Here is a 14393-nt window from a genome sequence, read left to right on the forward strand (position 1 = left end):
TGGCCACCTGATGTGAAGAACTGACTCATCGGAAAAGACCCTGATACTGGGAAAGGTTGAAGGAAAGAGGAGAAGGGGACGACAGAGGATGAGATGGTTGGATGGCATCACCAACTCAATGGACATGAGTTTGAGCAAGCTCTGGGAGTTGGTGATGGATAGAGAAGCCTGGTGTGCTGCAGTCCATGGGGTCGCAAAGAGTTGGACACGACTGAGCGACTGAACTGAACTGAGAGACACAGAAAGGAAGGTTCAATGGGGGTGAAAGCAATCGTTCAAAGTCACGCAACTCTAACCCAGGCCCTTAGGACTCCGGAGCCTGTGACTAGGGGAACTGCGGAGAAGGGGAGTCTGTGCGGGGATGGGGTGGGCGCCCTCACCCTTGGCTTCCAGCTCCTGCTTCTTTTTGCGTCCCCATGTGTTGTGGTAATTTTCCGCCAGTTGTTCCGCCATGGCCTAGGAGTGGATGCAAAGGGGTCAAGGCCCACATTCAGAGGATGTTCTCCTGTAGCCACAGACACCTCCATGTTCCCAAATAAAGGGCCAGAAGACTCACTTGCAGCTCCCGAGACAGGGTAACTCCACTGAGATCGGGGGGTTGCGGGTTGTAGCCTTCTCTTGCATCATAGGTCTGGGGTGACAGGGGAGGGGGCCGGCTTGATTGGTTCACAGGAAGCCCAGGCCCCAACCCAATTCATCCCCTCCTCTGCGACCTTTCCTTAAAGGCCTGCCTCTAAGCTACCCTCTGCTCTTCTGCCCTTTGCAGTTTTTCAGGCTCCAGATCTCTTAGCCGGCACCCCGCTCCTGGCCTCCCCGCTACCGCTGACCCCACTTCCTTCCCTTGGCCCTTTTCCCTCTCTCGACCCCACATCCTACCTGGCCCCACCCCTCCTGGCCCCGCCCCTTCTCCTAGCCGCTCTCCACCCCGTCATGACCCCACCCCCTACCCCAGCCCCGCCTCCACCTGGGCGCTTTGGGATATCTTCCGGGTTTTCTTCTTCTCCGTCTTCTCCTCCTCACCCTCCCTGGCTTTCTCTATCGTCCATTCCCAGGCAATCATGGCCTTCAAGGACTCCTTTATGGGCCAGCGGTAAATCTCTTTGTCCTGGGGTGCACAGGAGGGAGTGGAGTTAGTGGAATGGAGTGAGAAGGAGGGGGAGGTGGGACCTCCTGGCTCAGCCTCATTGGCCTCAAGGGTCCCAAGAAGGGGAAAACCCTGACAATATGTCTAGGAAGTGGTCCAGTCCGAACTCAAAACCAAGTCTCTTACCTGCCCTGTAACACAGGCTCCCAAACAAGCTCTCATTATCCCATTCTACACATGAGACTCAGAGAAGTTAAGTTGTATGGTCAAGGAATCAAACCTAGTCCCTCTGACTGTTTCTAAAAGAAGGGATACCAGGAGTCTGTGATCAACGGGAGGCAGTCAGGTTTGCCAGAAGGCAAAGTCCATGGAGCCAACTCATTAGAAAAGACCCTGATGCTGGGAAAGATTGACGATAGGAGGAGAAGGGGGCTACAGAGGATGAGATGGTTGGATGGCATCATTGATTCAATGGCCATGAGTTTGAGCAAGTTTGAGATAGTGAAGGACAGGGAAGCCTGGCGTGCTGCAGTTCACAGGGTCCCAAAGAGCTGGACGCAAATGAGTGGCCTAACAACAACAGAAGTCCATGGGTGAGGAGGAACTCCAATCCACAGATCCAGCTAGATCCAAGCCTATGAAGCTGCCTCCTCAAAGCCCCCAATTTTGGACCCCCAACTTTGGGCCCCAAGGTTTGGTCACCTTCTCTGAAAAGGTCTTGTAGGGCCTCAGCATGGGATGGGTCTTGAGTTCCTCATCTATGTTCTCCCCATAGGACCAGTTGTTCTGGATCTGAAGGATGAGATGGGACAGGTAGGGACAGTGTCACTATGGAGTTGAGGGTGGGAGCAGGATGAGGGGTGGACACCAGCCTGGGGGACACTGAAGGGGAGCCCTGGAGGGGTTGAGGGCTCCAGGAGGAGTTATGGGTCTCAGGGAAATCTGGGGCCCTCTAGGAGGATCTGGGTCTGGGGGAAAGCTGGGGTCTTGAGGAAGGTGGGCAAGGGTGGGGAATTCCTGGGGAGGGGAGGACCCTGATGCCGACCTTGTCGAAGGCCCACTTCTCGTGTGTGTACTCAGCGAACTTGTTAATGAAGGAGTCCAGCTTCTCTGGGATGATCACACTATTGGGGCGATGGGGTCAGCAGATGTTGGATCTGGCCCTTTCTTCCATCTCTGAAACCTCCTTCCCCCAGCCCCCCACTGCCCACAGGCCTCACTTGAGGGTCTCCACAGGCCGAGGATCAAAGTTGCCTTCAGCATCCACCGTGGCCTTTTTCTCAGCCTTGGATGAGTATGAGGCATCCACGTAGTCCGGGGGCAGGGCCCCTGCGATGGCACACAGGCAGGGCATAGCCATGCGGTACAACTCTTGATCATATTTCTGGGGTATGTGAGGGGGGTGGGGTGGGTCACTGCAGGCCTGGCTGAGCCTTCCAATTCTGGGGCCCCAGGACTTCAAATTCACCCCTCCAATAATCAATCCTCTTTCTCAAGCCCTCAGACCTGAAGTATGGTCTCACTCTAAAACTCAAACCTCAGACCCACCCGGACTCTCAAAGCACCCCTAATTAATACTCTCCAAGCCCCCAAGCTAGAGTCCCCCATCCCCTCTTCCATGATATTCAAACCAGAGACCCAACTCATAGATCCTCCTAGATCCAGACCTGCAGAACTGCTTCCCTCCCTGAACCCCCAAACTGGGAATTTCATTTTGGATCCCTGACTTCAGACCCCAAGCCCTCCAAACAGGTTTCTTTCAGGAGCCCTGGGTGCTCAGACCTTATGGGCCAGCGAGTCAAAGATGCCCCAGAAGAGTTTACGAGTGAGGTGCAGCTCTTCCTCCGAGGTGACCCCAAAGTTGGCCCAACCTGTGGGGAGGCAGTAGTACTTCCAACAGCGCTCATAGTGGTTGGTGAGGAGCTGGGTGGGAGCAAGAGGGGGACACACGAATGAGGGGGACATAAACAGGGGAAGACAAATGAAGGCCTAGGGAGGCCCAGGGTGCCACTGATTTTAAGTTATGAAGGAGGTGTAGATCATGCAAATGACATGCTAATAAGAGAATGATATACATATTGGGAAGTGATCCTGGACAGTTTATTATGTAAATTTGGCACTCTTATTCAGAATCGGGATGGGCATTAAATCAAAGCTGGATTTTCCTGGTGTTGCTTTACACAAATAAGCATGCGCATATTAATCCATGGGAAGGGTTGTGTGCAAATGGGCATAAGGATGAAGTGATCTGTCCTTATGTGAATTAACATGGCAAGTAGAAACATACTCAGTACTCCATGCAAACATATGGTAACTGGGGAGACAGCATCTACCATTCAATATGCAAATTTAAAATAGGGGTGATTTAGACGTATTGTGCAAAATAGTTAAGATATGTGAGTCGGGGGTATCTCCTTAGGCAAAGAAGCATGCAAATGAAAAAATAAGAGACGAGACAGTGTGCAAATATGCAGGATAGCTGTGGTACTGTTGATTCAAATAAATACTCTCATTTGAATAGCGGAAGGCTGGTGGTCTAAGCACGCGATAAGCATGCTGATTAGGAAAAGCGGTGAGCCCCACACAAATATATGCTAATTAAGGGGGGCTGGCTCACTGTTGGGCGAATTAAACTCTAATTAGGGAGTGCTAGAGGCACCAATGAAGCAAAGTGAATCCTAGTATGCAAATAAGACTATTAAAGAAGTTTCTATGAGACCTGCTGCCCAAACGTTTGCAGGTTAAGCGGCCCAGGCGATGTGATACTAAAAAGTTCCATAGAGCATAGAGCAAGGCGGTGGGTGGAGCATGGAAATACGCAAGCTGAAGAGGGCTTGCCCTCACCTTGAGCGGCATCTTGGCGAACTCGTTAAGGATGGGCACGTCGAACACCAGGCGCCGCAGCAGGTGCTGCAGCATGGACGGGCGGATGTACCTGCGGGGACACGCACAGGACGGGGTTATCTCTCCCCAAGGCCCGCCCCGCTCGTAGCCCCGCCCACCCGGGTCCCTCCCCACCTGCAGAGCGCCATCAAGCATTCCTCGATGACGTCGCGCTGCGCCTTGGTGAGCGAGCGGCCACGGGACAGGCGGTACACCGTGTGAAGCATGGAGTCCACCATGATGGCGCGATGCTCCGTTCCCGCAAACAGGGGCGCACACTTGGTGATGAGCGGCAGCACCGCCAGGCACAGGTAGCGGTTCAGCGCCAGCGCCATCTCCGTCGTGCTGAAAGTGGCCTGGGGCGCAGGGTGGGGACATCAGGTCCCCGTGCATGCTCCTGGGGTGGCCCTGGCAACTCAACCACCCGGGCCCTGAACTTCGCCCCAAACCTGCTCCTCCCAGTCTCTATTACCCTTATTACTTTGGACTAAGAAAATTTCAAACATATACAAAAGTCCAGGAGTCAATTAATGAACCCTCATTATCCAGATTAGACTGTTCTGCAGGCGTTCCCATGACCCATCTCAAGCGTGGAGGCTGGGAGGGTGGCCAGGCTACTCACTGTGTCCAGCGAGGCAGCCGCCCGCATGTCCGGCAGGAACCCCACGTCCAACACATGCAGCAGGAAGTCCTGGTTCTCAATGCCATACACCCGGTCCAGGAAGAGCACCATCGACGCCTTGTGGTCGGGCACAAAGGATGCTGACATCTTTGGTTGCACCAGAGCCCCATCTGTGGGCAAGGAGACTGGGATCAGGGCTGCCCTTGGGGCCCCTCTGCTTCCTCCCCAGCGTCAGTCCTTTGCTGAGTCCCGCCCCTCCGCACCTTTGCCCAGGGTGGGGATCTGCAGCGGGAGGCTGATGATGCCCACGAGGTCGTCCAGGGGCACAAGGGAGCGCAGGATGGCGCGGATCCTCAGGGCCTCACCCTTGCCGGCTTGAATTAGCTGGATAGGGGAGGTGGGCACGTCATCGGGCGCCCCAGGCCCCATTTGGTCATTCCATCCCTTTCTGACCCGTGGGCACATAAGTAGGACCCTGTCCCCTGAGTGAATGATAGAATTTCCAGCCCTGACCCCTCTGCCTGTGCTGTTCACCTGCAGCCCTGACAACCCCAGCTCTCATTGCCTGGTCTCCTCCACTGGACTGGGAGGTCCATGAGAGTGGGGCCACAGGCTCTCTTGGTTATTGGTGTGTCCCCAGCGTTGCCTGGCCCAGGACCACCCACACAGCAAGAGCTGAATCAATGTCGCTGAATGTCTGAAAGAAGAGGTTCAAAGTTGGCCATGCCCCGCGCCCCAGCCCGGGCTTCAGGTCTCACATGCATCTCTGGCGCGCAGCGTCCCAGCAGGTCAATCAAGGCAGCGTAGAAGGACATGATGGCATGTCCCAGGTGCACCCGGTTTTCTTCGGGGGGCTCCTCCCCGAAGCTGCAAGGGAAGGAGGTGATGTGAGGAAGGGGCGGCATCAAGGGGCTTGGGGAGGGTGGTTTGTTCTGTCGAGGAGAGGTCGGGAGACTCACTGCTCACGCCGCCGGTCCCTACGGACGCCTGGGCCGTCCCGCGCAGGGTCCTCGGAGATGCGGATGGCCTCTTCGATGGTGGCCAGCAGCCCCGAGCCGCCCTCGCCCCGCAGGGCAGGCCCAAAGCACTCGGGCTTGCGGATCAGCAGCCGCACCACCACGTTGGCGTTCTCCTCCACACTCTCGCCTGGTGGCACAGAGTCAGGAGGCCTCTTGAGCCACTGCCCAGGGTTCCTCCCTGGGCAGCCCTCAACCTGGCACCTAGAGGATGAACTCCAGGCCCCCGTTGACCTCTGGACCCTGTCCTATGCCCACTAGGAGGCACCCCTGCCCAGGCCAGGCCTGTAGCTTAGAATATGGACCACACCCGAGGGAGGTTTGACCAGTGACGTCCCCCAGCCTCCCGCCCTATTACCACCACCTCCCGCCTCACCATTGACGAAGACAGCGAAGCGCAGGAAGTCCAGGTAGCGCTCGCCACCACAGGGGTTCCAGCCGATGTCTGGGTACCCTTTGGCCAGGAGCATGGGGCAGCTTTGGAGGCCACAGCCAGCCAGGTAGGACACCACCTGAGTGTAGAGGGAGGCTCAGCCAGGGGCTCGACCCATACCACCTTCCTCCCCAAGGCGCAAGTCCCTGTCTGCCCCGGGACCTCTGCAATCCGACTGTCTCTGGATCCCTCAGCCAATAAGCCTCATCTTCCACCATCATCTCCCCCCCTGGACCATCGCAGCCACCTTCTCTCAGGCTCACTGTTCCCTTCAACCCCCAGTCTGTTCCCTACACAGTCAGAGGGACCCTGCAAATACTGTGATGCCATCTCTCTTAGGGCTATGCCCAAAGACCCTCCATATAGCCTGCCCTTGTCACCTCCCTGCCCTCACCTCCTAGCACTCACCCTGTCTCCCTCTGCTACAACCACACTGGTCTCTTTGCTGTTTATCAAACTTGCTGAGTTCACTCCTGCCCCAGGGCCCTTGCACTGGCTCTTTCCCAGCTTGGAATGCTCTCCTTCCCCCTCCATGTCCGTATGGCCCGTCTCCTTCACAACTTTACCTGACTATCACTTTCTCACTGAGGCTTTCTGTGACCACTCTTGTCTAAATTTGGGCACACCCTTCCGACACTTGATATTTCTCTCTTGTTTTGTTTTTTCCTCCTTAAACTTGTCACTAGCTAATAAACACCATGCATGTGTGCGAGCTCAGTCACTTCAATTGTGTTGGACTGTAGCCCACCAGGCTTCTCTGTCCACGGAATTATCCTAGCAAGATTACTAGAAGTGAGTTGCCATTTCCTCCTCCAGGGGATCTTCCTGACCCAGGGATTGAACACGCATTTCCCGCAGCTCCTACTTGGCAGGCAGATTCTTTACCACTGAGCCACTGGGGAAGCCCTAATACACCATATATTTTACTTATTCATCGTGTTTATTTTCCATCTTCACAACTAGAATGTCAGCTTCACAAGGACAAGGATTTTTGACTGTGTCAATCACTGTCATACCCCTACTGCCTTGGACAGGTCTTGACACATAATAGGTGCTCAATAAACATTTGTTAAATAAATTATTTAACTGTCAGAGAGTGTGTACTGTTTTGTAAATGCTTTTGTGGGTTAACTCATTTAATCCTCAGAACAACTACATGAAACTGTTTCTGTTATATTATTCTACAGATGAGGAGATGGAAGCCTGGAGAATTAAGTCACTAGTCCAAAGCCATACAGCAAAGGGGGGCAGTGTGGAGAGTTGAACCTAAGTTGCTGAACTCCATAGCCCTTGCTCTTCACTGCTACACACAGAAGCAGGGAGCACAGACGGCCAAGAAATGTGCCAAGGCCACATGGCTGGGGAGGTGGGGCGTGGATTTTCACTCAGCCCTGGGGTCACAAAGAATCAGACACAACCGAACGACTAAGCACACACACACACCATGACTGAGTGACTAGGTCCCGTTCTTTCCCTGACATTATTCCCCTTGTGATTCAGTTCTGGACTCTGCACAACAGCACCCCTAGAGTGTATCCCAAATCAGCAGGCGCCCCAAGAGGTCAGGTACGGGCCAGGCCTCTTCCCTCCATACCTTCTCCAGATCCTGCTCCTGCAACGCCAAGGCCAGCTCATTGTTGTCGATGACAGAGGCAGCTGCCACGTCCAGGGGAGTGGAGCCCTGCATGCCTGTGGGGGTGAGAGGCAGTGAGAATGCTCATTAGAGGTGCCTGGCTGACTGTCTTACTTTTGTTTATCTCATCTCCTCCAGGAAGATTTCCTTGACCACCTCTTTCCCAGCCTGGGTCAGGTGCTTCCTCTGACCTGTGCTTCCCCATCCCAGGCCTGAGCAGTCCAAGCTGTCTCGGTCCAGGATGGGTTTGTCTTCCCCACTCCACTGTGAGTCCCATGAAGACCAGGCGAAGGGCTGTCTGGGTGTCCCCAGCACTACTCATTACAGGGCCAGATTTGGGGTGGGTTGAGTTCCCCAGGTGCCGTTAGTGGTAAAGAACCTGCCTGCCAATGCAGGAGACATAAGAAACGTGGGTTCAATCCCTGGGTTAGGAAGATCCCCTGGAGGAGGGCACAGCAACCCACTCTAGTATTCTTGCCTGGAGAATCCCATGGACAGAGGGGCCTGACGGGCTAACGTCCGTGGGGTCACAAAGAGTCGGACACGACTGAAGTGACTTGGCATGCACACACGCACATTTGTTGAATGACCGAGTGAGCCAGCGGAGGGTGGGGCCTGGCCTGGATGGCCTGCCAGGAGTGGGCTCAGGGCTGCTCACCCAGGCCGATGCCGCTGTTCTCCAGCAGGTAGCTCAGGTGGTCGAACATGGAGCGCTGGTTCTGCCGGCTGATGCGGCAGAAGTAGCAGAGGAAGCGGCAGCAGCTCGTCACCATCTTGGGGAAGCGGATCTCCTGGGTGGGCAGGGTGGGCCAGTGGTCAGTGCCTGCCCCTCTTGGCCCCCTCCCCTGAGCTCCCTGGCCCACGCAGCCCCCTTACCTTGGATTCACCGCCCCCAAGGACGTTCACCATGACCTCCATGACTGTCTCGTGCATGCCCAGTGCCCTCATCAGGTTCGGGTGTTGGTAGAAGACTTTGTTGTTCATGATGTTCCTGTGGACAGGCCGAGTGCATGGGGTCAAGTCCATGGAGAGCCCCCAGACCCTTGGGGGAGCCATCACCACGACTGTGGTAAGAGTTCACATTTACTGAACTAGTTTGTGCCCAGCACGGCCCCCTTTACTGATCTGAACTCATCCAAGCCTCATGTCCACTCTGGAAGACAGGAACTATAATAATCCCTGTTTCACAGACAAGAAAACCAGGCAAAGATCCAGGGTGGGCTCCCCTGGGGCAGACATCTTTAGCATGTTGTATGTTGTATTGCCAAGTGCCTAGAAAGGGCCTGGCATACAGTAGGTGCTCAACAGATGCTTGCTGAGTGAATGAACGAGGCACACTGAGTGAGTGCTCAAACCTATTATTATTGCTATTGGGCTTCCCAGGTGGCTCAGTGGTAAGGAATCCACCCGCCAAGCAGGAGATGTGGGTTTGATCCCTGGGTTGGGAAGATCCCTTGGAGAAGGAAATGGCAACCCACTCCAAGATTCTTGTCTGGGACAACGAGGCAATCCCATGGACAGATGGGATTGGGCTACAGTCCATGGGGTTGCCAAAGCGTGGGATACAACTTAGCGACTACACAAAAACACACCAGCTCACTAAAGGCACACCACGACTCCGAGAGGTAGGTGTGGCTCTTTTTCAGTTTACAGATGAAGAAGTGGAAGCTCAAAGGGTGCAAATCTTGTGCCAAGAGTCACAGGCAAGTAGGAGAGGCTCCCCAGGAGTGAGTGGAGAGGAGAGGTAAGGGGAGACAGTCTAGCAGCTGGGAGGAGCACACCACCCCTAGGATTGGGCAGAAGTGGGGAGGGGCACGTTACTGCAACCAGAGGACGTGAAGGGGAGACAAGCTGGAGCCCAGAGCGCTCCGGCCCCTTCCCGCGAAGACAAGCTCAGTCGGGGCGGGGCGGGGCTCAGCAGGGGAAGGGAGGGGCCTCAGGAGGGGAGGGCAGAGGCTCAGTAGGGGAGGGACAGGACTCAGCGGAGGGGCGGGGCTTCAGCGGGGAGAGGAGGGGCTCCAACAGGGAAGGGGAGAGGCTCAGTAGGGGAAGGGCGGGGGCTCACCCGATGCTCTGGATCATGAGGTTCTCCTCCTGGGGGCCCATCTGCACGATGAGCAGTGAGCGGATCTGGCCGAGGCACTCGAGCAGGCTCATGGTGTCCTCCACGGAGGAGGGGGAGATGGTGTAGGCCCGGGGCAGGGCGCGCAGCAGCTCCCCGAGCCCATCGTACTGCCGATGCAGGAGGCTGAACATGGCGCGGACCAGCTCCGGGCTCTGCACGAAGTCCTCTTGGGCCCAACGCACCACCGTGTGGGACACCAGCTCTTGCAGCGACTCTGGGAAGGGACACAGGGTCTGAACGGGCTTCCCAGCACAGGGCTATGAGTCAGAACAATGCAAGAGGGGGCCTTCTTGCCAAAGGGCTTCTCAGTTGCTACCCCTGCCAGGACTGGGCAGATGCTGGCAGACTCTATTCTATGGCCCTAAGAGTCTCTTTGTCATCTTCACTTTATACCCAGACCACAAGAGCCCCCTTTTCAAGAGGAAAAAGAATGGGTACCACCAGATACAAACTACTAAAGCGCTATTAGGAGCATCTTTAAAAACACAAACGGTAATTCCACTAGTTCTGTAGAGTGAAGTGAAAGTCACTCAGTCGTGTCCATCTCTTTGCGGCCCCATGGACTATACGGTCCATGGAATTCTCCAGGCCAGGATACTGGAGTGGGTAGCCTTTCCCTTCTCAAGGGGATCTTCCCAACCCAGGGATTGAACCCAGGTCTCCTGCATTGCAGGCAGATTCTTTACCAGCTGAGCTATCAGGGAAGCCCTTGTTCTGTAAAAATGCAGGCAATTTTGGGACTTCCCTGGCAGTCCAGCAATTAAGATTCTGTGCTTCCAGTGCAAGAAGTATGGGTTTGACCCCTGGGCAGAGAACTAAGCTCCCGTGTGCCACAAGATGTGGCAAAAAAAAAAAAAAAAACAGCCAATTTTTCCTCATGGGAGACAACAGACACAAAGAGAAACTGTGAGGACGTTGGTGGTATTTGAAAATAATGTCAAAAATGAACTGTTTTCTTTCCCTGGTGATTTCCCAGGGACTTTCTTCCCTTACATCCAGCATCCATGTCTCTCTCTCTTTCTCTCCCAGCACTTTTTCTTCCCAGGATTTCTGGGAAAGAAAATAGATGTTTCCCATGTCTCAGAGTTAGGAGAAACCTTCTTGCACTGGCACTGAATGATGACCTGTGACTTGTCCTACCCTCTGTCCATCTGCTCTATACCCTCTGGACCCATCACGTCAGACTTCATATTCAACGGCTCTACTGCTCACTTGGCTCCAGCCATGCTGGCCTCTAAATGCACCAAGGATGTTCCTGCCTCAGGGCCTTTGCACCAGCTGTTCTTTCTGTACCATCTTCTCCCAAATCTTTGCATCCTCTGCCCCCATTCTAACCTTTCCATCTTTGTCCCTCTTCCTCTACTCAACTTCATTTTTCTTATTAGCATCTACGGTCATTTGACATTATAGTGTGTGTATATATATCTCTTTTGTAATATTCTAAACTCCTTCAAGGTAGAGACTTTGACTCTTTGCTGTTGTTTGTCACTAAGCCGTGTCTGACTTTTCGCGACCCCACGGACTGTAGCATGCCAGGTTCCTCTGTCTCCCGTCTTCCAGGGAGTTTGCTGTGTTTAGTCGCTCAGTCGTGTCCACCTCTCTGTGACCCCATGGACTGTAGCCCGCCAGACTCTGCTCAAATTCATGCCCATTCAGTCAGTGATGCTATCTAACCACCTCATCCTCTGCTGCCCTTTTCTCCTCCTGCCCTCAGTCTTTCCCAGCATCAGGGTCTTTTCCAATGAGTCAGTTCTTCACATCAAGTGGCCAAAGTATTGGAGCTTCAGCTTCAGCAACAGTCCTTCCAATGAATATTCAGGGTTGATTTCCTTCAGGATTAACTGGTTTGATTTTTTTGCAGTCCAAGAGACTCTCAAGAGTCTTCTCCAGCACCACAGTTCAAAAGCATCAATTCTTTGGTGCTCAGCCTTCTTTGTGAATCAACTCTGTGAATCAACCATACATGACTACTGGAAAAATCATAGCTTTGACTATATAGGTTTTGTTGGCAAAGTGACGTCTCTGCTTTTTAATACGCTGTCTAGGTTTGTCATAGCTTTCCTTCCAAGGAGCAAGCATCTTTTAATTTCATGGCTGCAGTCACCATTCACAGTGATCTGGGGCCTAAGAAAATAAAATCTATCACTGCTTCCACTTTTCCCCCTTATATTTGCCAAGAAGCAATATATTCCCCAGCTCTAACAATAGTGCCTGGCCCAGAACTGGTCCAATAATTTATGAAATGTTATAGAATAAACTCTGTAACAATGTCAGGGACTCTGTCCTTGTTATATGGTGCTAATACATAGTTTGTATAACGACCTACTAGCCCAACGTTTATCATGACTGTTTTCCTATCCCTCAGCCACAGTAATTGTTTCACCAAGAAATAAAAGAAAAACAATGAAAAGCCTTGGAAACCACGGTGGTGCAGGAGTTGCCCCCAGTCCTAGGTTGGAGGTGTGGCACCCCTCTGGCAGTCATGCGCCACACTATTTCAGCACACACACTGTGCAGCCCCATGTTTGGGCCACATCTCCAGAAGGCCTCCTCTCTCACCCCACTCTCCGCTCCTCCTCTCTCATTAATACCACTTACCCCTCCCTCGTGCCACTCTTGGGGCCTGTCTTGTACCCAGAAGCTCCCGAAGCACAGGGCTGCCTGGCCCACCCGTCTTTCCCTGGTGGTCCCAATGCTCACGGGGTTTGCGCTCCTCGGCAGGTGATTCCTCCTCCGATTTCTCCTCCTTCTTCTTCACCAGCCGCACCTTCTCCAACAGGCTCATCAGGCGACTGCCCAGGGTGGCTTCTTCCTCTGGTTCCTCCTCTTCCCCCGCCAGTTGAATTCCTGGAGGTAGACAAGAAGGGAAGGCATGTCTTTCATCTGCTTGCTTATTAATCTGCTGAATCATTTACTTCTTTATTCATTCACGTATTCACGCATTCATTTCTCACTCGTGTGTGTGTTCATGGGGTTTTTAATTTATTTATGTGTTCATCTATTTGTTCACTTATTCATTCTTTGAATTGTTTGTCTTTTAAATCAACTATTGCAAGTATCTTCAAAGAACTAAAGGAAACCATGTCTAAAGTATTAAAGAGAAGTATGATGACAGTGACTCATCAAATAGAGACTCATGATAAAGAAGTAGGACTTTCCTGGTGGTCCGGTGGTTAAGAATTCACCTGCCAATGTGAGTGTCTTAGGTTCGATCCCTAGTCCGCGAAGATCCCATATGTTTCAAGGCAACTAAGCCCAAGGGCCACAACTACTGAGCCACACTCTAGGGCCCATGAGCTGCAACTGCTGAGCCCATGAGCCCTAGAGCCTGTGAAATAAGAGAAGCCTCCACACTGCAACTAGAGAGTAGCCCCTACTCGCTGCAATGAAGACCCAACACAGCCAATAATAATAATAAAAAGAAATAGATACAAAAATAACCATATAGAAGCTGAAGTGACAAAGTACAATAACTGAAATATAAAAATTAGAGTGGCACAACAGCATATTTGAGATAGAAGGAGAAAGAATCAATGAACTTGATTCATAGAACAACAAGAGGTTATCCAGCCTTAATAAAAGAATGAAGAAAAATTAACAGAGCCACAGAGACCCATAGTATACCATCAAGTATAACAATGTATGCATAATGGGAGTCCTAGAAGAAGCGATGAGAATGGGACAGAAAACTATTTAGAAAAATAATGGCCCCAAAGTCTGAAATTTGATGAAAAATATTAATCTACACGTTTAAGAAACTCAGCAAACTCAAATGGGATAAATTCAATGAGTTCCACACCTATATACATCATACTCAAACTGCTTAGAGGCAAAAGCAAAAAGAAATATTGAAAGCCAGCCAGATAAAAATGAGTCATCACATACAAAAACAATCTCAGTAAGATGATCAGCTGACTTCTTATGAGAAACAATAGAGATCAGCCAACCATCCTTCAAGCCATCTTTCTTTTTATTCATCCAACCAGTCAGCCATCTCTTTACTCACTCCTTTATTCAGCTATTCTTCTCTCCATCAATTCACACACTTGTCCATTCACTTATATACCAGCAAATTTGGAAAACTCAACAGTGGCCACAGGCCTGGAAAAGGTCAGTTTTCATTCCAATCCCAGAGAAAGGCAATGCCAAAGAATGCTCAAACTACCGCACAATTGCACTCATCTCACAAGCTAGTAAAATAATGCTCAAAATTCTCCAAGCCAGGCTTCAACAGTACGTGAACCATGAACTTCCAAATGTACAAGCTGGATTTAGAAAAGGCAGAGGAACCAAAGATCAAATTGCTAACATCTGTTGGATCATCGAAAAAGCAAGAGAGTTCCAGAAAAACATCTGCTGCTGCTGCTGCTAAGTCGCTTCAGTCGTGTCCGACTCTGTGTGAACCCATAGATAGCAGCCCACCAGGCTCCCCCGTCCCTGGGATTCTCCAGGCAAGAACAATGGAGTGGGTTGCCATTTCCTTCTCCAATGCATGAAAGTGAAAAGTGAAAGTGAAGTTGCTCAGTCATGTCCGACTCTTAGCGACCCCACGGACTGCAGCCCACCAGGCTCCTCTGTCCATGGGATTTTCCAGGCA

General features: G+C 52.3%; 1 protein-coding gene across 1 annotated transcript in view; it reads right to left on the reverse strand.

Moving 5' to 3' along the window:
* RYR1 (ryanodine receptor 1) overlaps nt 1-14393 on the reverse strand; it is a 126387-nt gene that overhangs the window by 65418 nt on the left and 46576 nt on the right. The window contains exons 38-56 of the mRNA XM_040254107.1: nt 12497-12643; nt 9737-10010; nt 8548-8662; nt 8330-8462; nt 7633-7727; nt 5982-6117; nt 5549-5735; nt 5348-5456; nt 4853-4973; nt 4590-4759; nt 4103-4323; nt 3929-4019; nt 2867-3007; nt 2305-2468; nt 2130-2208; nt 1787-1876; nt 965-1105; nt 557-631; nt 381-456 (exon numbers count right to left, since the gene is read on the reverse strand). Coding sequence (XP_040110041.1) covers nt 381-456; nt 557-631; nt 965-1105; nt 1787-1876; nt 2130-2208; nt 2305-2468; nt 2867-3007; nt 3929-4019; nt 4103-4323; nt 4590-4759; nt 4853-4973; nt 5348-5456; nt 5549-5735; nt 5982-6117; nt 7633-7727; nt 8330-8462; nt 8548-8662; nt 9737-10010; nt 12497-12643 — 2565 coding nt within the window. The remainder of the gene's footprint in view (nt 1-380; nt 457-556; nt 632-964; nt 1106-1786; nt 1877-2129; nt 2209-2304; nt 2469-2866; nt 3008-3928; nt 4020-4102; nt 4324-4589; nt 4760-4852; nt 4974-5347; nt 5457-5548; nt 5736-5981; nt 6118-7632; nt 7728-8329; nt 8463-8547; nt 8663-9736; nt 10011-12496; nt 12644-14393) is intronic.

The sequence above is a fragment of the Oryx dammah genome, unplaced genomic scaffold (genome assembly GCF_014754425.2).
Source record: "Oryx dammah isolate SB20612 unplaced genomic scaffold, SCBI_Odam_1.1 HiC_scaffold_13, whole genome shotgun sequence".
Taxonomy (NCBI): Eukaryota; Metazoa; Chordata; class Mammalia; order Artiodactyla; family Bovidae; genus Oryx; species Oryx dammah.